Source organism: Carassius auratus, chromosome 16, assembly GCF_003368295.1.
Source record: "Carassius auratus strain Wakin chromosome 16, ASM336829v1, whole genome shotgun sequence".
Classification (NCBI taxonomy): Eukaryota; Metazoa; Chordata; class Actinopteri; order Cypriniformes; family Cyprinidae; genus Carassius; species Carassius auratus.
In genome coordinates this window covers 3404926-3430849 of record NC_039258.1, presented here as the reverse complement: position 1 = coordinate 3430849, position 25924 = coordinate 3404926, and the positions used below count along the sequence as shown (strand labels likewise).

The following is a 25924-nucleotide window of genomic DNA, read 5'->3' as shown; positions in this document are numbered from 1 at the left end:
ATGAATGCTTGCTACTCTTCAAAGTCCACATGAAACTGCATCAGCAACCTTTTTTGTACATTTTGTGATATTTTACATGATTTTGGTTTAATTTTGTGTATTTCTCAAACAGAACGCATGCATGACTTCAGGAGACTTGTATGACTGAATTAAAACGTAATCATGCTGTTACTGATGATTATGAGGATGATTTCTGACTGACAGATGTGATCATAATGCATTTTAACTCTCATTTGTGTCAAATAATATTTATGGAAGCTTATTTCCGGCAAAGAGCAAATAAATGGTGAATCTTCTCAGAAATAAAAAAATAAAATAAATATTTAGCAGAAGTCATAATTGCAAAAAATTTGAGAAATACATTTTGAAAAACTACATCTGGAATTGTGAGAAATAAACTAATTTAATAATAGAAAAAACGTGAAATTTAATTAAATAAAAAATGTTAAATGGAAGTAATTTTAAAATTACATTTAATGAAGGTGAAATAAATGTAAATAGTAAAAAAAAAGGCAATAAAAAATATATATATTTAAGCAATAATTCTAAAAAAATTCTGCCTGTCATGTGTTTATATCAGAAATCTAATAACAATTAATTAATTATAGTAATTTTAAATTGAATTAATTTTAAAATTACATTTAATGAAAGTGAAATAAATCTAAATAGTAAAAAAAAAAAAAAATATTAGCAATAATTAATTTTTTTTTCTGCCTGTCGTGTGTTTATATCAGAATTTTGATAACGATTAATGGTCACAAATAAAAATCTTGATTAGGCCTATCTTTAATATTTTTTATTCCATGGCAGGAACAAAAACCGAATTTATAGCTTGCATTAACTTTAACAAATGCCATTCTGAGGACGTCACCATGACCTTTCTTGTATTCAGTGGCAGAAACGAGCTTCAATAAAACAGTAATCTGCAGGTGCACGGGGTTAATGCATTCGCCGCTCGTTGATTTCACATGAAGAAAAGGCTCTTAATTGGACGATCCCCTGCGGTCAAACCCTCCTGATCCGTTCTGGCATTTTCAGCCTGTTATTTCCATTCACTTTAGAGTTCAACACCGGTTCAAAGCAAACACGTTATGAAATATCCGTCAGGAATGTCATGCAAACATGTTCCGGTCAATGCAACAGACCTGCTTCAACATAATGACCTTTTCTGAAACATTTTGTGCTCTTTGTCTCTTAAGACTGAAACCGATAAACACGCATGTCATAATCACTTTAATAACAATAATAGACATTATTTTTTACATTCTCCGATAAGCAGTGAGACACAGAGGAATCAAATGAAGAGCATCGCAAACATAAGGCATCATTTGTTCGTCCGTCAGAAGCAGCGAAACACTCGCAAATCAGAAGAAACCGAGATGGCACGAAGAAAATCCTTTGGACGATGAGACGCTGGTCCCGGGAAAAGATTCGTCGGAATCAGTCTGGACTCCGGAGAGATTCGGTTCATTCCCAGCAGAACCAATCTCTCAGAATCAGTTCGTTTGTAAAAGCTCCCAAAATCACAGACTGAGGAAGACCATGAGAGTGAAGAGGAGGAGGAAACCAGTCAATTTAATAAATGTCCAGCTCAAATGCTCAAACTACGAAACGCTGTGACCTGAATCAGACGTTTGTCTTGTTTTCTAATAAAAAAGAATTACATCGAATTTATTAGCAGAATTATAGATATTCAGATTTATTTTGTAATGTTTATTTTTCTGAAAACAAAACTTAGTGTCTTAGTAGCACTTTAGAAGATTCAATCTGTTCCCATTAAAATTTCATCAACTAAAAATTATATTTATAGCATTTATTTTTACAGAGTGAACATAATAGATTAAAATATGTTATTACTAATACATTAATATTAATTTAAAAAAATGTGCAAATTTAAATATTAAAAATGTATCTGCAGAAATGCATATTAAGCTTGATTAATAAATCCTGTAAAAGTATTGTAGTTTGTATGTTTATAGCTATAGCATTAGCCAATGCAAACATACTGAAGCTTAAAGCAGTGACCGCTCTCAAACATAATGGGTTAAATTATATCAATTATATATTTTACTACAATTAATAATGTGTGCTATGGAAGCTTGTTAACGCCAAAGGATAAAATAAAAAGATAATTGTGACTTTTTATCTCATAATTTAGACCTTGTTTCAGAATTGTGATAAAAATGGTGAATTGTGTAAAAGGTATGAATTATAAGATATAAACTCGCAAAAAAAAAAACAAAAACAAAAAAAATAGAATTGCGAAACGTAAAAACTCAAAAAGGTAAAAACGTCCAACTTGTCAGACATAAACACAGAATTAAGAAAAAAAAATCTGAATTGTCGGACAACAACAGAATTGTGGAAAATAAAATTTTGGGTAGTCGGACAAAAATCAGGATTAAAAAAACAAAAGCAAAAAAAAAAATCAGAATTGCAAAAAAAAAAAAAAAAAAAAAAAGAGTTGTCACACAAATACTCAGAATCACAAAAAAGTCTGAATTTATGGACAAACTTCAAATTTCAAGTAAAAAGATTTATTTTTTGGACATAAACCAAGAAATTAAAAATCTATAATAATAATAATAATAAAAATACTGAACACTGATAGAAAATTTGGAAAAGCGAGAAAAAAATCCTGACCTGTTGGAAACTCAAATTAAAAACAAAAAAAGTACGATATAATCAGAATTGTGAAACAAATACATTAAGTTATTTTTTTTTATTACATATTGGAAATGGGCTTCTGTACTTATTATAATTATTATTTAATAAATAAATAAAAATTTGGACTTTGTTCATATTATTTGACAGTACATACACTAATGTTATCAGATGCAACTTTTATTTGAAATGTATTAGTGGATTAATTTGTTTTATTATGTGTATATGTAGATATTTAATGCTGTAGAATGTACAGTTGATTGTTAGCCGATATTAGCTAAATAATGCTAACAAATGAACCTTATCGAAGAGTGTCACTGCCTTTTATTTTCTGAACGCATCTCGTTTTGTTCAATTAATTTTTTTTTATTAGAAAACAAGATGATGATGCGATTCGACACGGAAACACGTCTTGGACCACGAGGCTTGGGCCGAGTCCCTCACGGTCCCGATCCGCACATGAACCTGGTTTCCAGCGCTGCGTCTGTGAAGCTGCCCATGGAATTATGGGATGTCTGAGATACGATCCTGGTGTGGAGAGCAGTGGAGCGTCCCGTCTGGCCCCTGGCCTTCATCCTCGTCCTCTTCCTCCGGCGGAGCGGCTTCAGTACAGGCTCCAGGGCCGGCCGAGCTGAGAGTGGGACAGCACTGAGGATGAGGAGGAGGAGGAGGATGAAGACTCGGCGGGACCCAGCTGCTTCCCACACACGCAGGTTCAGTCCATCTTCTCCTTCTGCACCAGTTTGGGTGCGTCGACGAAGTCCCGGCCGTTGAAGAGGATCACGCCGGCCGTCACAACACTCGCCGAGCCCCAGAACAACACGTACGCTAGCGTCTCAGTCCAGGTGTCACCTGGGAAAAACCACAACCAGCAATGAGAACATGCATTTAATACATAAACACTAGTATTAACCCTGGAAAGCCTGATAACAGTGAGAAAACAAATCAAAGAGCAGATATTAATACTAATGAGTGTCTCACCAGCCATCAGGAGACATATGATGCACATGGAGAAAGCCACCACCATGATGATCGGCAGCTGAAAAGAGAAAAATAATAACATCCAGTCAGACGCTAAAGAACATTACATGGAAAATATGCACAAATAAACTATTCAAAAAACAAATGCTGAAGTCATCTTAGACGAGAGTGTAAGTGTGTGTTCAGGGACTTTAATCTGAAGAATCATGTGAATCACAGCTCATTCTGGTTCTTACCGTCAGGAACTTCCAGTCTTTGGGTTCATGTAGAGGAGTGTTCATGTCCGCCTCTTCCACCGCATAATTACCCAGAAACAGGTCAATGGAGTCCTGTATAAAGACATGGACCTCGAAATCATCATCTACAGCAAAGACATCAAATACCAAACACAGCTTCCTTCTGCAGATATTTTAGTCCCTACACAAGGGTTTCCAAACTGGAGTTTGTGAGTAAAATAACAGACCAAAATCTAAGATTTTATTTATCTATTGATATATATTTTTTTTTTTAAATTACAAATAAAAAAATTTCATAATAAATAAAAAAAAGTTATTATATCATAAAAATTATGTTTAAAGATCTTTAAAATAAAAAGTAAAAAAAGTAAAAAAAAAAAAAATCATAAAAATGGAAAATTAAAATAATTTTATTACAAATGAAAATAAATTAAAATATCAATTACATCATAAAATAAAGTACTATTTGAACTCATTTAAAGTCAAAAAATGTTTAAATATAAAAAAAATTAAAACCTTAAATATATAATAAATATACATGATGTTATGTGTGAATATATAAATTACAAATATATTTTAAAAGCACTTACAAGAAACACACACACACACACAAGGTAAGATTACTCATTTTTGTTTAGTTTAACGAAGTACTAAAATAACAAACAAAAATAAAAAAATTAAATGAAAACTATGTATTAAAAAAAATGACAAAAGTGACAACTTTTTATTTTTATTTTTTAAAAATCTAGTTTAAATCTTAGCAAAATATGTAATAGTATATCAGTGATGTACAGTACTCAATTTGTGAAGTGGAAAAAATGGAAAGTTGTCCTAAGACAAGAACGCATTTTGGTTTTAAGACAACTTTGATGAAAGGTTTCGATCCACTTCAAATATTGTCTACTGTATATCATATCAATAACACTGCTCAGAATCACTCTACTGAACCCATCAGCTATAAATATTTAAAGTATGTTAAATAACGGTTTAATCAAAGAGAGGTTTGTGTGTGTAAGTTACACTGTTTGTGTCACCTGTCTGAAACCGTCGGAGAAGTTGTTCTTGTAGTATCTGATCATGGAGTTCCAGCCGTCCATCAGCAAACCCCACTGCGTTCTCCTTCCTGTCCTGAACACAGAGAACCAATCATCTTTCACAACACACTCCTCTCAAGCACAAGCGGAGCAGGAGACGATCTGCTCACCGTGTGAAGTCGGTCTTCAGGGCTCCGGTCCCGGCGTACTGTTTGGCACAGGCGTTGGCGTTATCTGCCCAAGCTGAGAGAATAACCATTATGAATGAGAAAGTCTCACATAAACACACTACTGACGATCTGTGTTAGTGTTTGCTTACCGTTCTTGTATATTTTTTCAAAATCCGCCTGTTCTTCAATCCGCTGGCCCACATGAAGAACTCCCATCCTCTACAGATAAACAAGACATCCAATTTGAGTTAATTTCGGAACGAATCAGCTGTTTGAACGGATCAAGTGAGTCGGCGACTGAATCATCTTCCGGAATGAATCAGAGGTTTGAACAGATCGAGTGAGTCGAATATTCAGCAACTGAATCATCTTTCGGAATGAATCAGAGGTTCGAACGGATTGAGTGAGTCGATGATTCAGTGACTGAATCATCTTTTGGAACGAATCAGAAGTTTAAACTGATCGAGTGAGTCGATGATTCGGCGACTGAATCATCTTTCGAAATGAATTAGAGGTTTGAACGGATCGAGTGAGTCGATGATTCGGCGACTGAATCATCTTTCGGAACAATCAGAGGTTCGAACGGATCGAGTGAGTCGATGATTCGGCGACTGAATCATCTTTTGGAACGAATCAGCTGTTCGAACGGATCGAGTGAGTCGATGATGAAGTGACTCTGAAAACGTCACATTTCAGTTCTGCTGTATAACGGTTTAACTGGCAATCACAATTAATTTGCTCAAAACTGTACTTTGTATGATTACTGATCGTGATTGTTGCCATTTGAGAAATCACATCGGAATAATTGCACTTTCACATATTGGCGCAGATGTGGTTTAATTGAACTCATTTAGTTTCCAGAGTTATTAAATTATCAGAAATATAAATACAACTCCTTACATTATGAAAACTGGCAAAACCCAAAAATGAAAACAGTCAGATTCCTAATATTAATTCCAATAACCATCATTGCTTTTTCTGTAATGTGGACAAAAGCATGCAAATGGTTGCCAGGTTGTGAAGAAACTTTGGATCTTTTTTTGTTGTTGTCTTTTTTCTATAAAAATAGATTTTGCCATAGTAAATGAAAAAAACTAAAAAAAACTAAATCAACACCACATAATATCGGATATTGCATTATTATTATTGCTGATATTCAAAGTATGGCCCAGCCCTACATGCACATGAACTTTTGCCCAATGATGATCCCAATGAAAACAATACTAAATCACACAATCATCGCACCTCTAACTGTGACTGCAGCGAGCGGCGCGCCAGCAGACTCTGGATGACATTGGTTCGGTCCAAACAGTCCATGCAGTTGCTTCTAAACGTCCCGTCCTGCTGTAGCTGCACCGTCCCGTCCGAATCCACCAGGAAGTAGCTGTTGAAAAACATTCAACAATAAGAGCATGCAAAGATCTCAATGTCCAGCATGCAATATAAAGCACAACGGACCCGAACTGTTGTTCATTTTGGCAGCCATTGTTAACTTACCGTATTTTTCGGACTATAAGTCGCACCTGAGTATAAGTCGCATCTGTCCAAAACTATGTCATGACGAGGGAAAAACCATGTATAAAAGTCGCACTGGACTATAAGTCGCTTTTATTTAGACCCAAGAACCAAGAGAAACATTACTGTCTACAGAGGGCGCTCTATGTCTTCAGTTTAGACTACAGGAGCACTGAGCAGCACAGAGCGCCCTCTCGTGGCTGGAGACGGTAATGTGAACTCTTAGTTCATTTCTCTTGGTTTCATGTCAAATTAATTTTGATAAATAAGTCGCACCTGGCTATAAGTCGCAGGATCAAGCTATGAAAAAAAAAGTGCGACTTATAGTCCGGAAAATACGGTAGTCTAGGTCCTGTCTCAAATTTTATTTATTATACTGTTAATCTTGTTTTTGTTGAGTCAAGTTTTAGTCAATGAAATGTCTATTATAATGTAATCTTAAGTCAAATTTTCGTCATGCTGTATAACGGTTAAACTGATAAAAGCTAAAAAAAAATGACAATCGTAATGATTGTTGTCATTTAAGGAATTTACTTAGCATTTCAGGTATTGCACTTTGATCCATTAAGCACAAATCAATATAATTGTGCACTCTCTCTATCTACATCATGAAAACTGGTAAAACTAAGCTTTCACAATAAACAATAAGATTTCGTAAAATCGGGGGATTTGAGCTCTTGATATCTGGCAACCACGTCTTTTTTTTGTCTTTTTTTTTTTTTACGAAAATAAAGATATATTTTGATAAAGTTTTTATGTTTTGAATACATTTTAGTCTCGTCTTTTATCATCAATGAAAGTGTGTGTTGATGCAGTCACAGTTTTCGTTTATTAGTTTATTGACCTTACTGTCTTCTCTTTCCGAGTCCTGTTCCACAAAAAAGGTTTACGAAACAAACCAGGCTTATTTGAGTTATTCTGACTTATTTTGAACCAAATCAACTGATATCAAGTCAGACTAACTCAAATAAGCCTGGCTTGTTTCGTAAACCTTTTTTGTGTTAAAAAAATGAAAACTATCAAAATCTCTCTTTATTTTCATTTTTTTTTTTAAAAGACGTGGTTGCCAGATATCAAGAGCGCGAATCCCCTGATTTTATGAAATCTTATTGTTTATTATAAAAGCTTAGTTTTACCAGTTTTCATGTAGTCACAGTTCTCTTTCCGAGTCCTGTTCCACAAAAAAGGTTTACGAAACAAGCCAGGCTTATTTGAGTTAGTCTGACTTAATATCAGTTGATTTGGTTCAAAATAAGTCAGAATAACTCAAATAAGCCTGGTTTGTTTGGTAAACTCATCAAAAAAAAACATTTTTCGTTACAGTTTTCATTAACGAAATGAACACTAACCCGAACTCATTCTGTATTTCCGCAACCATGTCCACCAGGATCTGCAGGCGATGCCATCTCATATGGCTGCACTCCTTGTGGAAGTCAAACGCTATGTACCTACAGATGAACAGAGCTGTGGGTTTAGCTCTTGTGCTTTAGAATAACTGTTTTATGAGATTCCCCAATCGGCCTACTCACTTGATCATGCCGTTACCCAGATTGTTCACCATCTTCGCGAAGGCCTGTTCCAGTGGCTTTTCTGAGCCCTTTTGATTCACCAGGTTCAAAATCACTTGTTTGCCGTATGTGATGATCTGAGAGTCGAAATGCCTCTGAAAACCATCCAGCTGTGAGAGGAGAGAGAGCGTTACACAAACACACAAACAGACACACAATAAAAATCCAGTAAAATTTTGAAAATTTTTTATAATTTAAAATAGCTTGGTTTTTTATGTGAAGGTGTTCAACTGTAATTTATTTCTGTGATGCTCCGCTGTATTTTCAGCATCATTACTCCAGTCTTCAGTGTCACATGATCTTCAGAAACTATTCTAATATACTGATTAACTGCTCGAGAAACATTTCTGATTATTATCAATGATGAAAACGGTTTACGTACTGGAGTAATGATGCTGGAAATTCAGCTTTGCATCACAGGAATAATAACATTTTTAAATATATTCAAATAGAACACAGTTACTCTAAGTTGTAACAATATTTCACAATATTACTGTTTTACCATAGATCTATTTATTTTTTTATTCAAATTAATGCAGCCTTTAAAAGCAGAAGAGACGTCTGTTAAAATTGGTAAAATTTTAGCAAGTGGCTTTTTTTTTTGCTGCATTTTACGTAATTTTTGACTCTTTAATTATAATTTCTTTAAAGTATTGATGCTGATTTAACATCTGAAATACCAATACCAATTTTTTTTTGAGTCAAACAAGACTTTAGTTAAACATTAAAGATTTTCAGTACTTTACAACAAGGTTTCGTTCGTTAACATTATTTAACAGCATTAGACGAACAAACAATACATTTTTTTTTTGCTTGTTCATATTATTTTCAACAATTTGCAAACGTTCTCCACTTACATAATTTAATGCATTGTTATTTCATGTTAGTTCTCAATGAACAACTGTATTTATAATTAACATAAAAATTAATAATGTTGTAAACTGTGTTAACAAATATACAAATGAGATCATCCAAATTTGTCTTCAAACAAAACAAAGAAGTAAAGGTAAAGAGAGTGACTCTCACATGATTGCCGCTTTTGCTGATCTGTGGCTTTGGCTTGTACTTCAGGTTTGGTCTCTGAGACCAGTAGAAGGGGATGGAGCCTCGAGTCTGTCCAAGAGGATAATTCATTCGTTAATAACACGTCTTATTAGAAAATGTTGGGATTAATGCTCCTCAAATGACATGAAAGCTAACAATCCACATTCAGAATGGACCAATGCAAACAAAACCACAACATCCCAGGAGATCAATCTAAATAAAAGGACATTTAATTCGACAGAAAGAACGTTTTTGATCAAAACTGCTTCCTGTTATTAAAAAAAAATTCAAATAAAAATAAAACTGAAATCACAATATGGTTTAGTGTAGAAAGGGAGGCATGTTTCATTTATATGTGAGCAGCCGGTGTTTACATTATTTAATCTCTGTTTGACAGTAAAAATTAATGTTGGTTAACAATAATAGTTCTTATTTGGTATAGTTATAATAATAAATTCTTTATTTTACAACCATACTGATGTATAAATCACAAATTGTAAAGCCCTACAAACAAGCACAGCAAACCTGGATTTTTTTTAAAACTGTACTTTAATAAAAAAAATTAATTAAAAAAATATATTAAAAATCATGAAAAAAAGCCTGCATTTATTTGATCAGTAATACAGAAAAAAACAGTAATATTGTGAAATATTATTACAATTTAAAATAATTGTTTTTAAATGTATTAAACTTTAAATGATCATTTATTTCTGTGATGCAAAGCTGAATTTGTAGGATCATTATCACATGATCCTTTAGAAATCATTCTAATATGATGATTCATTATCAAAGTTGGAAACAGTTCTGCTGCTTAATATTTTTTCAGAACATGTGACAGTTTTTAAGAATACTTTGGTGAATAAAAAGTAAAAAAAAAAAGAAGCTATGTTTTTAAAATATAAATATTTTGTAATAACAATATACACTACTGGTCAGTAATTTGGGGTCAGTAATTTTTTTTCTTTCTTTTTTTTTTAAATAAAATCAATACTTTTATTCAGCAAGGATGTGTTAAATTGATCAAAAGTGATAGTAAAGAAAACCAATTATTAGAATATATATTATTAGATTTTAATTTTTTTGAATAAATGCAGTTCTTTTGAACCTTTTATTGATCAAATATATTCGACAGCAGAACTGTTTCCAACACTCATAATAAATCAGAATATTAGAATGATTTCTAAATGATCATGTGATCGACTGATGTTACATGTGACACTGAAGGCTGGAGGAATGATGCTGAATATTCAGCTTTGCATCACAGGAATAAATTATTATTTATTTATTTTTTAAGTATATTCAAATAGAAAACTATTATTTTAAGTTATAATAATATTTCACAATATTACAGTTTTTTTTTGTATTTTTGATCAAATAAATGCAGGCTTGATGAGCAGAAGAAACTTCTTTCAAAAACATTAAAAATAGTAATGTTTCCAAACTTTTGGTCTGTACTGTATATATAAATATATTTATTTTCTGTATGACATCACCCCTTTATTGACAAAATCTGGTTGATTTACTGATTGAAACCTCAGAAACTGGAAAACTTTCATATTGGCAGAAATGTGAAAAATGTAATTCATGAAGCAATGGGTTTTATATGCAGCAAATAAACATATCTGAAGCCTGTTTAATAATAATAATTAAAACAAAAATCTACATTAAAACCACAAATCCCATGTTAAATCCATAAAACTGTGACTCCTTCAAAACAATGTCCTAGTGATGTTTGCTTGATTTATTTAACAAACTAGCCTATAAAAGGCTGAATCTCACAAAACCCATCAAGAACATGGTCAAAAGAAATCATTCAAATAGGAACAAAATCATAATTTTTATGTCTTAGCAGTTTACTGATTTAAACATCAGAAAGCAAATTCTCGTATAGGTAAAACAAAGTAATGCCTGAATAAACGGCTCAGCATAAGAGCATAAAAACTGATATTAGCGTTTCAGAGGCTCACCTGAACGAATGAGGCTTTTGCTCCATTATACTGAACAATCTGCTCCGTCTCAACAAAGTTTGCCGCATGACCTTCAGAGTCGATACCTGAAGAGAAAGAGCGTTTAGCAGCGTCTGGAGAAAACACACACAGCGTCTCAAAGTGTTCGAGCTTCACCTCTGACGTAGTAGCGGACGCCCGCGCGGAAACAGCTCCTCCTAGAAATGATGTTCCAGTCGAAGATTTTCCCGCTGATGCAGCACGACTTCATAGCGACGACTGAGAGCGCAGATTAAGGACTGTGACATGCTGATTAATCTAATTAAATCTACATTGTGTGTCGATTAATTCATCAAAATAATCACATATTATATTTGGCTGTGAAAATATCCCCTAAAGCTACTTTTGTGCTAAATAAGAAAGTATCAAGTTGATGTTACAAATAGTAGCTATTTAATATAATATTATCAGTTTTTGCATTCATGCAGTGGAAGTCATTTAAGTCTTTTAAATACTATAATATTTACAGTAGAATACATTTTACTATAGTATGGTTCAAAAACACTATAGTAGTTTCATAAAAACAATTAAAAGAAAATCACCCCTTCTTTTTTTTAAATGAAATAACACTCTAGATAAGAAACTAAATCTGCCAGCAGGGGGCGGTAAATCTTTCCTCTATTAAACGCAGAAGAAGATATTTTGTAGAATGCTGGTTACCAAATTCTTTCTGGTAGCCATTGACTTTCATTGTATTTTTTCACACTATGAGAGTCAATGGATACCGCCAGCTGTTTGGCTACCAACATTCTATAAAATATAATCTTTTGTGTTTAACAGAAGAAAAAGACTAGACGACATGGGAGTAAATAGTGACAGTATTTTAATTTAATTTCAAAATATAATGTAAATTGGAGCAGCACAATTTTAAAATACATTAAGAATCACGATTCCGACCTAAACAAAATTATGTTTACTATACTAGAGGCTGTGGCAAAATATTGCAGCAGTTTATTTAAAAAGTGCTTAATTAATTTGCATGAATTATAAAACATAAGACTATTTTTAATATTAAAATGATGAGAAATAGATTTAAATAAATGATTCAATGACTCACTCATAAATACGTCCCTCATTTCATTACTGGATGAATCTGTGTTAAATCTGTGTATTTGAACGAATCTCTTGAATGAATGATTCAATGACAAATCAATGTTTTAACAGTCACTTGTCGCCACCTAGTGGAGAAACAATGCAAGTGACAATTATTTCAAGTGACAGTTACTTTTAAAAGGTTATTTGCTCCATTTTGATCACTATTACAGAAGCAATGGAAGCAATCAACAAAAGAACAATGATATGCAAGTGCTATAACAAGTCTCAGAAAAGCCTAACGCAGTACACTTTAAACTTTTAATGATTGATCGTGCAGCTCTACTGTAAACTCTCACACATCACTGTGGTCTGTTCCCTGAAAACGCTCATCTGGTTAAAGGATACAGCCGTGAATAACAGGGTAGACGAATTTGTGCAGCTGTAAGAGAAAACACAAGGAACACAATCATGAACTCGTTCCATCTGTAGCATTGAAACAGCAGCGGCAGCTAAAACAATCTTGTGTTCACCTCCGGCTGTGCCATGAAGTCTCGGAGCAGATGACCGTTCCACACGAATCTCTGATCCGCCTGCAGAAAACCATCATTTCATATCTTATGAGAATACTCAATTCTAAAGGGGTCAAAAACCACATAAAGGGGTCTTTCTAATAATGTTCGAATCAGTCAGTGCGCTTGGGATTATTGATTTTATTGGAGTTTTCATTCATGTTCATTTATTTATTTATCCAGTCACATACTTTTTAAGGACAAAGTAAAGAAATAATGGTTTTAGGCTGTCAATGCATTGTATTAGCAACACTTCAGAGTTTGAAAACACTTTCAAATGATCGCCATTCATTTTTTATTCGTTTTACAATAAATAAATATATCTGCTCACTACCACTAAAATATGAAAATTAAATCAAACAACTAAAGCCTCAGGGCTAAGAAAAAAGTAGAACACAGAAGACAAAAAAGTAAGTTTAACTTGAGTCATTTTTATTTATTCATATGTTAGAATTGGATCATCAAAGTTCAGCAATAGAGGCACTGGTTAATAAAATGGGATTTAATAAAACATCATGGATATTTGTATTATTTATCATTATAAAACGGATAATTCCGGTCCTTGATTCTGATTGGCTGAGCCGCGCTCAATGTCGTTGTAAATGAATTACAAAGTAACATTTACCTTTGTTTACGTTTGTGTGTTGCTCGGCAACCGCTCTGTTGCAACAACAAATGTTTCTGAGGAGCTGCAGTGTTTGGTGGAAAAATACTGTTTTTATTAATATCATTCCACTTTATTTGCTCGGTTTTTATTTTGTGAAACCTTACAACGTATATATGAAGCCGTAGTTTACAGTGAATTTATAACAGCTGAGGGCCGTTGTTAGGCATTGTTTATTTATTGCAGGTTTGCATCATTTTTTGAGTTGCATGTCTTTGTTTTTAATCATTTTGAGGAATACTGTTTTTTTTTTTGTGTGATGAATGAATGCATCTTCCCATTTATTCTAGAACTTAAGTAACATCTTACTCCTGATTCCTCTCAACATGGGGACAGGAGAGCTTGTGCTGTGTTACCCCAGCACTGGCAGAGATCATTACAGGACTCTGATACGTTTAATGACAGATGTGTGGAAGTGTTTCTCTCACGCGCTCCAGAAGGGTCATCTCCTGAAACTCGGGGCTGGTGTTAGCCAGCCGCTGTAAGGTGTGCGTCAAGTCGTAGTCTGTGGCGAAGTAGAAACCGTCTGTGTTCAGGACGCTGTTGATCATAGACAAGAAGGCCTTGTTGTCCTGCATCTGGAAGATCCATACAGACATCGTTAGTTTCTGTACGACACAGTTAAGCTGCTTTCAGACACATCTGGAGGAAGCAGACCAACTTAATTGTAAAACAACATTTTTAATGTCACTTTCAATTGTTTTGGCTAAAAGTAACATATAAACAGTGTTGGGTGAAAGGTATATTTTTTACATTGTTTGAATCTTTACATAAATATTACGTCAAACTGAATGACACTATAACATTTTATTTTGAAACCTTTAAAGTAGACACTTTACTTACATCTAATGTGTCTTTTATGGACATTAAATCACTTTTGTTTATCTCTTTTGATGTGGACATCTGAACTTTAACCCACACACACACACACATCCAGCTGAACTAAAATCTGTGTGTTTTGTGGTTTGGTTGTGTTTAAATAAAGAGTTAGAAACTGAAGAAGGCACCTGAGTGTCAGTCAGATGCAGGACCGTCTTCTTGTAGGAAATGATGTCAAAGTCCGTGGCTTTCCAGACGGCGTGACCGAGCAGATCTCCCACCTTCTTCTTCTTGGTAATGACGATGAGATACATGCCTGAGAAAACCCAGAGGTGTTAAACAGTGAAACAGCTTCATTCAGACTTCAGCTGATCCTGAGAACACAAACCTGCCACCAGCCGCATGGTTCCCATGATGCCACACATCGGACGAGTCACTGCTGACGGAGGCACGTCCTTCCTCACTGAAAGACAACATTACTGGTTATAACATATACTTTCTGATTGTCCTCTAATATCAACCACATTATTATTTCTAATATATTATACTGGATAGGTATTGTTTGAATGCTAGACCTTGATATTTATAAATTTTTTATTTTATTATACAACACTATAAATTATATGGAAAACCTAATAATAATAATATTGAATGTTATTATTAATTTTATATAAACAATTTTAACACTTATTATTGTTATACTAAACATTTATTAATTATTTTTTTAATATTTAACTTTGAATATTATTGTGTATAAATATTTTATTATATTATACTTAAGACACTGATATTTATTCTTCCTATTTTTAAAATAATGATTTTTATTATATTACACTATAGAATAAATTATTTACATTATTATTATTGTTAATAATATTTAACATTTTTCTTTTTTTTATGACTTTTTCTTATAATGATTTAAATAGCATTTTATTATTATTTTATAATATTACAATATTTCATCATACTGTACTACAATTAATATTCATTTAAGTATTGTTGGAAAATAATTAATAACATGCAAAAATGTATTATAATTAATTTCTTTAGGTTAATCTTTGATATTAGACTATTTTAAATGTATTATACTTGATATTTAGACACTGATATTTAATCTTAGTATTTTTTTACAAAATATTATTTTATTATAATATTACACTTTAAACTAAACAATTTACATTATTATTATTATTATTATTATTAATAATAATAATAATAATAATATTTAACATTAAATTTAATTACAAATATTATATTGACTATTTATCCTTTTATTCTTGATATATATATATATTATACTATGCTATAAAATAATATTATTACTAATAATGATAATAATAATATCATTCAACTTTAAAAATATTATTATTTAATACTTAATATATATTGTTTAATGTTATTCACCTGTATTATTATTTTAAATGTATTAAACTGGATATTTATTGTATTGAAAATATAATATTATTTTTTTATTTTATTATGCTATAATTTCACAATATAACATTTATTTGAAATAATTAGTTTAAAAAAATAATGTCAACTTATGCATTAAATGTATGTATTATACTGAATATTTTTAGGTTAATGTCTGACATTTATCTATGTTTGAATGTATTTTACAATTTTAATTTGCATCCTAATTCGAGGTCTGTAGATATTTAACACAGTTCATTCAAATGCTTCTGTGACCTTGAATGAGCATTAATGCAATGAATGCAGTGTCTGTGTCTTAATCTTCAGCACCTGTGAGGGTCATTTCTGTGGACACACGGTCAATAGCGAGGACGTCTCCTGCTCCATCATCACACGCCTCGATGTAGAACTTCTCCGGCGTCGTGTGTCTGTCAGCGAGACCAAAGACATTCCATGCATTTAATGCACAAAACATCCATTACATCACATTCTGAAACTCTATAATAACCAAGATGACACATTTATTCAACACTCTATTATATTACACTGTATAAATTATAATGTACTGCAAGCATGCATATTTATAAGTCCATTTGTGCATTAGATTGTACTTAAATGTACACAAATGTAGATTTTTTTTTTGCTTCAGGTTTTGCAGAACTTAAAAAAAAAAAAAAAAACATTTTATTTTAATCCATAAAGCAGCTGAAAACAAGTGAATTATTATTTTTTTTTTTTTACAATTCTCCAAATATCTATCAATTTATATTTATTAAACTCCCTTTTTATTTGTATAATTTATTATATATATTTGGGTTCATCCATAAAAGCGCTTATTTTAATAATCATATAAATACATTTTTTAATCTAATTTTTTATAGTTTATTATTATTTATTATTATTATTATTATTATTATTATTATGTACTGTATTTTGTTGTTATTGTATAAATATAAATATTTAATAAATATTATACTTATGATACGTATGACGCAAGCCTATTTCTAAGACTTCAAATCACACTAATAAGGAGAAATGATTAGATTTCAGTACAGAATTCAATAGAATAGAATATTTCAATGATTTATTTCATTATCATTATTACAATTATAAAGTTTTCATAGTATAGGTTTTTCTTCTTCACGGTATTTACACCAAACTATCCAAAGTGGAGTAAAGCTTCAGTATATAATTAATAATCAAACTTAGATTGTTATTTATTTGATGAATCATGTTTAATACAGAAATGATCTCTAGTGTTTTTCGCGGGTTTTATTAACCGTTTTAGCAACGGCTTGTTTACACTGAGGTTCACGTAATCTGCTGCTTACTATCCATTCTGTTTCATTTGAGATGGATTAAATATCATTCTGGGAAATAATAATAGCCCTACTTGCTGTCTAGACAAACATTTCACTAAAACACGGCCCATAAATGCTGTATAGTTAGGCAGCTGATTGACGTTATGTTTTGAGACACTGCCTCAAACTCGCGCCATTCACAGACTTTAACCGATCAAAGACGAGCACTGAACTCATCTAATCGATAATCAGGAACCGATGAGCGTCAGAGTAGTATAATAATAATAACATATGAATACTCACAGATTGAAGGTGTTGTAGGTGCTCGCCATTTTTCCATCAGTTTTCTCCTGACCTTCGTGACGTGTCAATCCGGCAGAGCGAACGCGAACAGGAAATGACCTCTGGAGGACAGATAAAAGTCCTCCAGTGTTGTGATAAAGGTCCCATGAGATATGCATCTCTGTCTTTTTGCTGCTTGATAATTAAATAAATTGGTGTGTATTACGTAATATATTATCCTAACTATGAACACACTGGTTTTACCGTTTACTGCACTTTGTTATTCTTCACGTGATTTTCCTAAAGCGTTTAAGGAAGCGGAAATCAGCAAAAATAGTAAGAGTTAACTTAAAAAAAAAAAAAAAAAACATTGCAAGTTTATTTTATATTTATTTAAAATGTTAAATTATATTCCACATTTTTTCCCCACCCTGAATCTCATTCCAGCACAACAATCCCAAATGCCAACGATTAAAAAAATATGTATTAAAAACTAAATACAAGAATTTATAATGAAGATGCACACACACACAGACACACAAACTTTCGGTCACATAATAAAAACATTAAACTGTAAATTAGGGAAAGAGGGAGAATAAATAAAACAACATTTTATTGTTATACTACTCAATTATTAATAATTATATTATTAATTTGTTATTATTATTTATTTTATTATATAATTATTAAACACATTTGATGGATGATCACATATATATGGGTTCATCCATAAAAGCGTTTATTTTAATAATTATATAATAACAATTACATTTATAATACAATTATAAATTTTAATATATATATATATATATATTTTTTTTTTTTTTTTTTTTTTTTTTTTGCCAGAACATAACATGTTTTTTTATGTTATGTTTTTGTTTATTATTATTATTATTATGTACTGTTTTTTTATCTTAATAAAAAAAAACCAACTGCAGTTAAGGAACACAATAAAAAAAATTAATTAAAAAAAATGGTACTGTGGATGGAAGTCTTCATATTAGTAATATAATAATTTCTGTAACACGTTGCATTCTACTGTAATGATAAACATAATATAAAGAAAACGAAAGTGTATTTTTTTCTGTTGAAAACTTTAATACAATAATTACAGAATAATAATGCAGAGCTCTGTGTAAAAACAGTCATTGTTTCATCAGTAGTGCACATCACTAGTGTTCAGCGGTGTCTGTACTTCAGGCTGGTGCCAGGTTGACGCCGCAGCACTTCATCGCCTCTATCAATGTCTTTAGGTTCATCATAAACTGTGGAGATGTGAAAGTCTTTTCTGGGCTTTTTAAGTGGAAGGTATGAGCTGAGCTTCTCTCCGTGATACCTGCAAATATTACAAAACAAAATGCATCAGTCATAAAAAGTGAGTAGGAATCTCACACCTTTGAGCGATATTTTTCCATGATTTTTACTGTATAGAGATTTGCTGCTCAAGAAACATTTCTGATTATTATTAATATTGAAAACAGTTGTGCTGCTCAATATTTTTGTAGAAACTGAGATGTATTACCATTCAATTGTTTGGGGTGTGCGTGTGTGTGTTTAATAGAAGATCATGTTTTTCTTCATAAATTTTGCATTAAAATGTGACCTTAAAGACATTTCTAATGTTACAAGAGATTTCTATTTGAAATAAGCGCATTCTTTTGAGCTTCCTATTCATCTGTGAATCCTGAAAAACACAATGTATCACAGTCCCACAAAAGTATTCAGCAGCACAGCTGTTTCACACACTGGTTCTGAATCCAGATGAACAGCAGAGAATCCTCCGTGCACTCCTGACTCACCCGAAGCCTCTCTTACAGTTGGGATGCTGGCCTTCGTTCTCCAGTGCTTCCGACATTCCCCTCCGGCTGTTCCCGAGGCCTTCTCCCTCCCTCCAGCCCTGCTTCTCCATCACACGCCGGCCCACTCCCTACAACACACACACACACAGATCAGCTTTGTTTTAATTACTGACAAAAAGTGTAATAAAATCTGAAATCTTAAAATATATTTAAAAAATATACATTAAATCATACAATTATAAAATGGTCATTATCTTAATTTATGAAAAACATTAACTAAAAAAAAATCTTATTAAATCTTATTGAAGAAATCTTATAAAATCTTAAAATCAAATGTATGAACAAAAGCTGTTTTGGTTTTAAAAATTTGAACGTAAATAAAATATACCAAATCTTACAGTGAATAAAAGGGGTTATGAACTGAGAAACCAAATTTCTCTTGATTTTTTGACTTGTAAGAGGTCACTGTACTCTAAAAACATCCTTTAGGTTTTAGAACTCAAATCTTTCTCAGTCTAAAATCAGCTGATATTGAAGGCAGTCTGCCAAATCGACAAGCTTGTGGAATGTTCTACTCTTGGATATAATAGTGTGGATAAACACCACCTATGCAGAAGATCTACATCACTGCCTGTTTAGCCCCGCCCACCAACTCTACATCAACGACTGTTTAGCTCCGCCCACCAACTCTACATCACTGCCTGTTTAGCTCCACCTGCCGATTCTACTTTGTTGCCTGTTTAGCTCCGCCCACCAACTCTACATCACTGCCTGTTTAGCTCCACCTGCCGATTCTACTTTGTTGCCTGTTTAGCTCCGCCCACTAACTCCACATCACTGCCTTTTAGCCCTGCTAACTAACTCTACATCACTGCCCGTTTAGCCCCGCCCACCAACTCCAAATCACTACTGGTTTAGCTCCGCCCACTAACTCTATATCACTGCCTGTTTACCTCCGCCCACTAACTCTACATCACTGCCTGTTTAGCTCCGCTGTTTAGCTCCGCCCACTAACTCTATATCACTGCCTGTTTACCTCCGCCCACTAACTCTACATCACTGCCTGTTTAGCTCCGCCCACTAACTCTACATCACTGCCTGTTTAGCTCCGCCCACTAACTCTAAATCACTGCCTGTTTATCTTCGCCCACTAACTATGCATCACTGCCTGTTTAGCTCCACCCACCAACTCTACATCACTGCCTGTTTAGCTCCGCCCACTAACTCTACATCACTGCCTGTTTAGCTCCGCCCACCAACTCTACATCACTGCCTGTTTAGCTCCGCCCACCAACTCCACATCACTGCCTGGAGAGAGAATAATGTTCCTAAATTGATGTTTCTTGATGTAAAAATCTTGATAATATTATAAGTCACCACATCAAGTCACCACTATTTACATAGCACTTTTTACAATGGGGACTGTGTGAGAACAGAACAAATATAAATCAAAGTCAGTTCTTGACCCCTTTCAAACACGTCCAAACCTTCGTAAAGCGCTCAAAGCTGCCAATTTTCTGCTGGCGTCCCGGCAGACCGTCCAGACCGTCCCGCAGCCTCCTCTCAGAGCGCATGCGCACATAATCTCTGGAGTCCATGTCTCCTCCGTCTGAGGAGAAACACACACAGTCACACACATGTCTGATGCTGCTCTTCTGTCACAGCGCTCACAATGATCTGATCATGAACCTGGGTCATAGTAGACGCTCATATCCACGTCCCAGTCGTCTGCTGTTTGCTCATCGAAATCTGTGCAAAATCAAAGAGAAAATAGGAGCAATATTAATGAATACATGCTGGCATAAACTTGTCAGCTAGGCAAAATTATACTTAAAATGCTAGAATAACTTGTGACAGTCTTGATAAAATCAATATGAAATGTTTAAAATTACAAAACTAATCCATAATGTTTTATTCATAAAAGAAAAAATAGTGTTTGAGTTTCCAGGACTAATTACAAAAGCTGTATAATTTCCAGCTATTACTGTGAAGTTTATTAATCAAAGTTATATGAATATATGAATAGTTTATTGTATTTATAAGCATTCCCGAAAACATAAAAATGATAAATGCAAAAACAAAATGATATAAAACATATAAACATTATATAAAATAAAATATGAGACAAATCTTAATTTCAGATAACAAATGTATAACTGTTAATATTACATTTATTTAAAACATTTAATTTACAATTAAATGTAAATAAAACTACTAAAATACTTTATGAAAAAAAAAATATTTATAACTTTTTAACTTTTAATTCCATATTCAAACTAAATAATAGTAATAAAAATATATTTAAAAAAAAAACGTTTAAAAAATAATTATAATTAATTTAATAAATAAATGTATGCAATTAGCTAATGCTTTTTTTCAAAGTGTCTTACAATGCATTCAGGCTAATATTTTTTACCTAACATAAAAAAAATTATAACAATAATAGATATTACTTATTTATTGAAACATAAAAAATATGTATAAAAATTATAAATATGTATACATAATAATAATAATAAATAAAACGACAAATACAACAAAAACAAATCTTAGTTCATTAAAAATTCCATATTTTTTTTGTATTGGGATGGGATCAATTAAAATATTGGCAAGGCATATAGATCTGCACTACTGGACCAACAGAAACATTTCAGTATGAACTCAAAAAAGCTGTTTCTACCTCCTTCCTCCTCCTGCCAGAACTGAGCGTCTGTGTAGAAGACGAGGCCCGAGCCGCCCTTCTCCCACTTGAGCTCGATCTCCTCCTCAAACAGCCTCTCTTTAGAGCGCTCCTGACTGGTGACATCATCGTGGAGGGCCTCGTGACGCTCCCACTCCTCACACCGGTCATCGTCCTGCCCAAAACACAGAAATCATACAGAACCTGCACCAAACACAGTTCATCCAGAACCAAAAACATCCTAAAGCCCCTTCACATCACTCACATGCACGCAAGTCTTTAGAGCACAAGGCCATTTTTTTCATGTTTTAAATTATTTAATCTAATTTTCATGTTTGCAATTATTTACATTATTTTTTACAATTTGGTTAAAGATGACTTCAATAACTTTATGTGAAAAAATGCATCATTCTAGAATGAGCGAGGTGATTTTGTTGGGAAGTGTATGTGCATAAAAAATTATTTAATAAATGAATAAATTTAATGTAATATTTATCCTTTAAAACATGAAAAATAAAAAAACAAACAAATAAATAAACGGGGAAAGTGTTCAAATTAGGGATCCACGATATATATCGGCGACCATATCGGTATCGGCCGATAAATGTAAATTTTTCTGTTATCGTTATCGAACCGATAATAGTATTTGACCGATATCTTAGAGCCGATAAATAATGCATTATTTCCTGCAGAGACACTTCAGATGTGAACTGTTCACCATGATGGTTTTTAATTGCTTGAAATATCATTGGAAACACTTTGAAAAAAAAAAAAAAAAACGGTGAATATTATATTATAATGAGATTATTATCTACTGAAAAATAACGTAACAAGAGCGCATCCACATGACTAGCACAGTTAAGTTCACTTTTGCATTTAAAGTCTTTTGTGCAATTATACATTGTAATTTTGTGTTTATTTTATGCATATAAATCAGATTTTTCTCATATAGAATGTGTTTGGTTAAACTATGAGGATTAATATACATATATATATATATATATATATATATATATATATATATATATATATATATATATATATATATATATATAAAACGTTACGAATCGCCTTATTTATTTATTTTTTTAACAGTAAGTAATGTTGTCCAGCAACTTGCTTCCATTATTTAAGCATTATTTTATTTATTTGTAAGGCTGCTTTATGTTTAATTTATGCTGAAGTGTTTGATGCCTTGCAATGGTGAGACTTTTTTGGCAATCAGGCTCTCAATAATTATGTAAAAATGTGGATTTAGATTTATCGGCCAACATATCGGTTATCAGCTTTCATATTTAAAGAATCATCGGTAAAATGTTCATATCGGTGCATCACTAGTTCAAATATATAAAAGTAAATAAAAAATTGAAATGCATTATTTTATGGCTGAACAATTAGATAAAAAACAAGAAAAAATTTAAAGCGTTCACACTTTGGTTTGTTCTTTTCAGATATTATTTTTCATAGGCTACATTCCCTCTCTTTCTGATCCATTCAATATGACTATATAATTATAATAATGGATTAATAAATTAGGTTTTACATAAATTAATTTGATAAATTATATAAATTCCAATAATAACAATAACATTAAAAACTAAATGAATTAATATTTATATTAAAATATAAATATAAAATGATAAATCTTTATTTATAAAAAAAACGTTACTTTATTTTAATTCAATTGCAGCCTGTGCTATATGACAACCGCACAAAGCCATATCACAACATAAATGTGATTATTTTATCATGCAGCCCTAACTCACATCATCAGGGTCGGACAGCTCCTCTTCACTTCCTGCTTCCTGCGACTCTTGATTGACAAGTGGAGAACTGGGCGGGTCCTCTTCATCTGTCTCTGAGCCTGTTGGGGGCGTGTCCATATCGACTGTCTGTGAGCTTGTGGGTGTGTCCTTAGCTACCGTCTGTGAGCTTGTGGGCGTGTCCTTATCTTCTCTCAGTGAACTTGTGGGCGTGTCCTTATCTACCGTCTGTGAGCTTGTGGGCGTGTCTTTATCTACCGTCTGTGAGCTTGTGGGCGTGTCCTTATCTACCGTCTGTGAGCTTGTGGGTGTGTCCTTATCTACCGTCTGTGAGCATGTGGGCGTGTCCTTATCTACCGTCTGTGAGCTTGTGGGCGTGTCCTTATCTACCGTCTGTGAGCTTGTGGGTGTGTCCTTATCTACCGTCTGTGAGCATGTGGGCGTGTCCTTATCTACCGTCTGTGAGCTTGTGGGCGTGTCCTTATCTACCGTCTGTGAGCTTGTGGGCGTGTCCTTATCTACCGTCTGTGAGCTTGTGGGCGTGTCCTTATCGTCTCTCTGTGAGCTTGTTGCCATGTCCTTATCTTCTCTCTGTGAGCTTGTGGGCGTGTACAGGCGGCTGGGCCTCGAGATCTCGACTCCTCCGGCGGTGAAGACGCTCTCCTCCGAGGGGCTCACGGTGGCCGTATTGTGATACATGTAGGGCACATTCCCGTAGCGGCGACTCGAGCCCGTCTTGGGGAATGTGAGCCCTAGCTTGCGGATGAGCCGTGGCGGGAGACGGCAGGACTGGATGAGCTCCAGGAAAACACTGACAGGGGTGCCAACATTCCCGGCCGGCATGAGAGAGGGTGGATTGAGCTCCGGCAGGCCCTTGAGGTCCGACAGTGTGAAGTGCTCTGATTGGGCGATGTGCCGTCTCATCTCAGACTTCGTCTTGTATGGGAATGAATCATGCTCTATAAACACAGATAAAATATGATGATTATAAAACAACCTGGACCTTGGTAAGACAGGTGTTAGTTTACATGACATCTTAATCTTTCAGCGTGTGATGTGACCAGGTGATGACCCTTGACCTTTACCCATAATTCCCCTTTTCCCATTAAAATTTATTAGTTCATATTGTATCAGACAGTTCATGTTCACCCTTCAACACCATCATTAAAAGGCTTTTTTCGTAAATTAGAATTAAGTAATCTTAGCGTTCAGATTTTTTTCAGAATTAAAATGTGTTCATAAGTTAAGGTTTATTATGTAATGTTCATTAAAATTTTAGTTTGTATTTTTTTATCATTTGATTTACGTTTGAATATCATATAATAAAAAAAGTAAATTTTGATACATTTAGATAAATAAAAATTATATATATATATATATATATATATATATATATATATATATATAATTTTTTATTTATCTAAATGTATATGAATATATATAATTTTTATTTATCTAAATGTATCAAAATTTGCGTTTTTTATTATATGATATTCAAACTATACAAAATGATTAAAAAACATTTTATTTGACTGAAAAACAAAATACATTTTAAATCTTAACTAATGAACACATTTTAATTATGAAAAATAGATCAATTAATCTTAAATTATAAAAAAGTCCTTTAATTTTTAGTTTAAATATAAAGTGAAAAAAATTAATTTACATTCTTTTACATTTTAATAAAAAGAATTACAAATGTAACAATAAATTATAAATCTTAACATGTAAAAAGTACATATATTTATTTATTTGTGTTGTGTTTGGGCCAGTAAAAATATTTAAAGGGAAAGCAGAAATATGAACAACTGCTATTTATAGTCTTTTATAGGACTTTTATTTTGGCAGCGGACTCACCGGCCTGCTCCGATACTCTGACTCTCCGGATCAAACACTTTCTCCTCAGCCAGTTTCCTTTAGAGTCGATCCAGTGGTTCCCCAAATACATCTTCACGAATCTGTCTGATTCCCGAGAGCGAACTGATACCACACAACAACAAGTTTTCACCCCCGCGCTCTTCTCGCGAGATCCGTTATTGTCCGCGGTCTGCAAGCGAAGCTCCGGTCGATGGCGGTAATGGAAACACGCGAAGCCTTTACTCTCGACAAACTGACTGAAATAGTTCCTCAGCTCTGCGGATCGGAACTGAGCGGGAATGTTGTTTACAACGAAAAACGTCACCTCTTCTGACGCCGCCATACTTCAGACTGCGAACCCGTGATCCACATCCGGCTCTGAGACACGCAACGCGGAAAATGTTACAAAATAAAAGCATGACATAACATACAGTACTGAAATGTAAACATAAAGGTGTAGAAAGTTTAAATGTGACCCCAGGAGCACAAAACCCAATCATAAGGGTCAGGTTTTTTTTAATTGA

At 33.2% G+C, this 25924-nt stretch overlaps 2 protein-coding genes across 2 annotated transcripts; both read right to left on the bottom strand.

The window, feature by feature from the left end:
- Window positions 1–2970: 2970 nt before the first annotated feature.
- On the bottom strand, window positions 2971–17440 carry sacm1lb (SAC1 like phosphatidylinositide phosphatase b). Its single transcript, XM_026283390.1, has 19 exons — window positions 17323–17440; window positions 16049–16146; window positions 14694–14768; window positions 14494–14621; window positions 13915–14064; window positions 12784–12843; window positions 12659–12692; window positions 11336–11437; window positions 11180–11265; window positions 9195–9281; window positions 8130–8278; window positions 7950–8048; window positions 6331–6469; window positions 5235–5304; window positions 5086–5158; window positions 4916–5009; window positions 3882–3974; window positions 3646–3703; window positions 2971–3516 (listed from the first exon to the last, which is right to left on the bottom strand). The coding sequence occupies exons 1-19, from the start codon at window positions 17349–17351 to the stop codon at window positions 3380–3382; spliced, it is 1761 nt and encodes a 586-aa protein (XP_026139175.1). The 5' UTR covers window positions 17352–17440; the 3' UTR covers window positions 2971–3379.
- Window positions 17441–18378: 938 nt separating this feature from the next.
- On the bottom strand, window positions 18379–25796 carry gpatch3 (G patch domain containing 3). Its single transcript, XM_026283389.1, has 7 exons — window positions 25401–25796; window positions 23547–24502; window positions 21781–21955; window positions 20790–20849; window positions 20588–20709; window positions 19101–19228; window positions 18379–18637 (listed from the first exon to the last, which is right to left on the bottom strand). The coding sequence occupies exons 1-7, from the start codon at window positions 25741–25743 to the stop codon at window positions 18481–18483; spliced, it is 1941 nt and encodes a 646-aa protein (XP_026139174.1). The 5' UTR covers window positions 25744–25796; the 3' UTR covers window positions 18379–18480.
- Between the last annotated feature and the right edge of the window lie 128 nt (window positions 25797–25924).

What these genes read in the sequence shown, in the direction of transcription:
- gpatch3 (XM_026283389.1), bottom strand. Translation starts at nt 25,743, where the DNA reads ATGGCGGCGTCAGAAGAGGTGACGTTTTTCGTTGTAAACAACATTCCC. An exon ending in CAGAGTATCGGAGCAGGCCG is followed by an intron (nt 24,503 to 25,400) that starts GTGAGTCCGCTG and finishes CTGTGTTTATAG; the next exon opens with AGCATGATTCATTCCCATAC. An exon ending in AGCTGTCCGACCCTGATGAT is followed by an intron (nt 21,956 to 23,546) that starts GTGAGTTAGGGC and finishes TGTTTTGGGCAG; the next exon opens with GACGATGACCGGTGTGAGGA.
- sacm1lb (XM_026283390.1), bottom strand. Translation starts at nt 17,351, where the DNA reads ATGGCGAGCACCTACAACACCTTCAATCT. An exon ending in CTACCCTGTTATTCACGGCT is followed by an intron (nt 11,438 to 12,658) that starts GTATCCTTTAAC and finishes CTGCGCTCTCAG; the next exon opens with TCGTCGCTATGAAGTCGTGC. An exon ending in TCTCCGACGGTTTCAGACAG is followed by an intron (nt 3,975 to 4,915) that starts GTGACACAAACA and finishes GTCTTTATACAG; the next exon opens with GACTCCATTGACCTGTTTCT.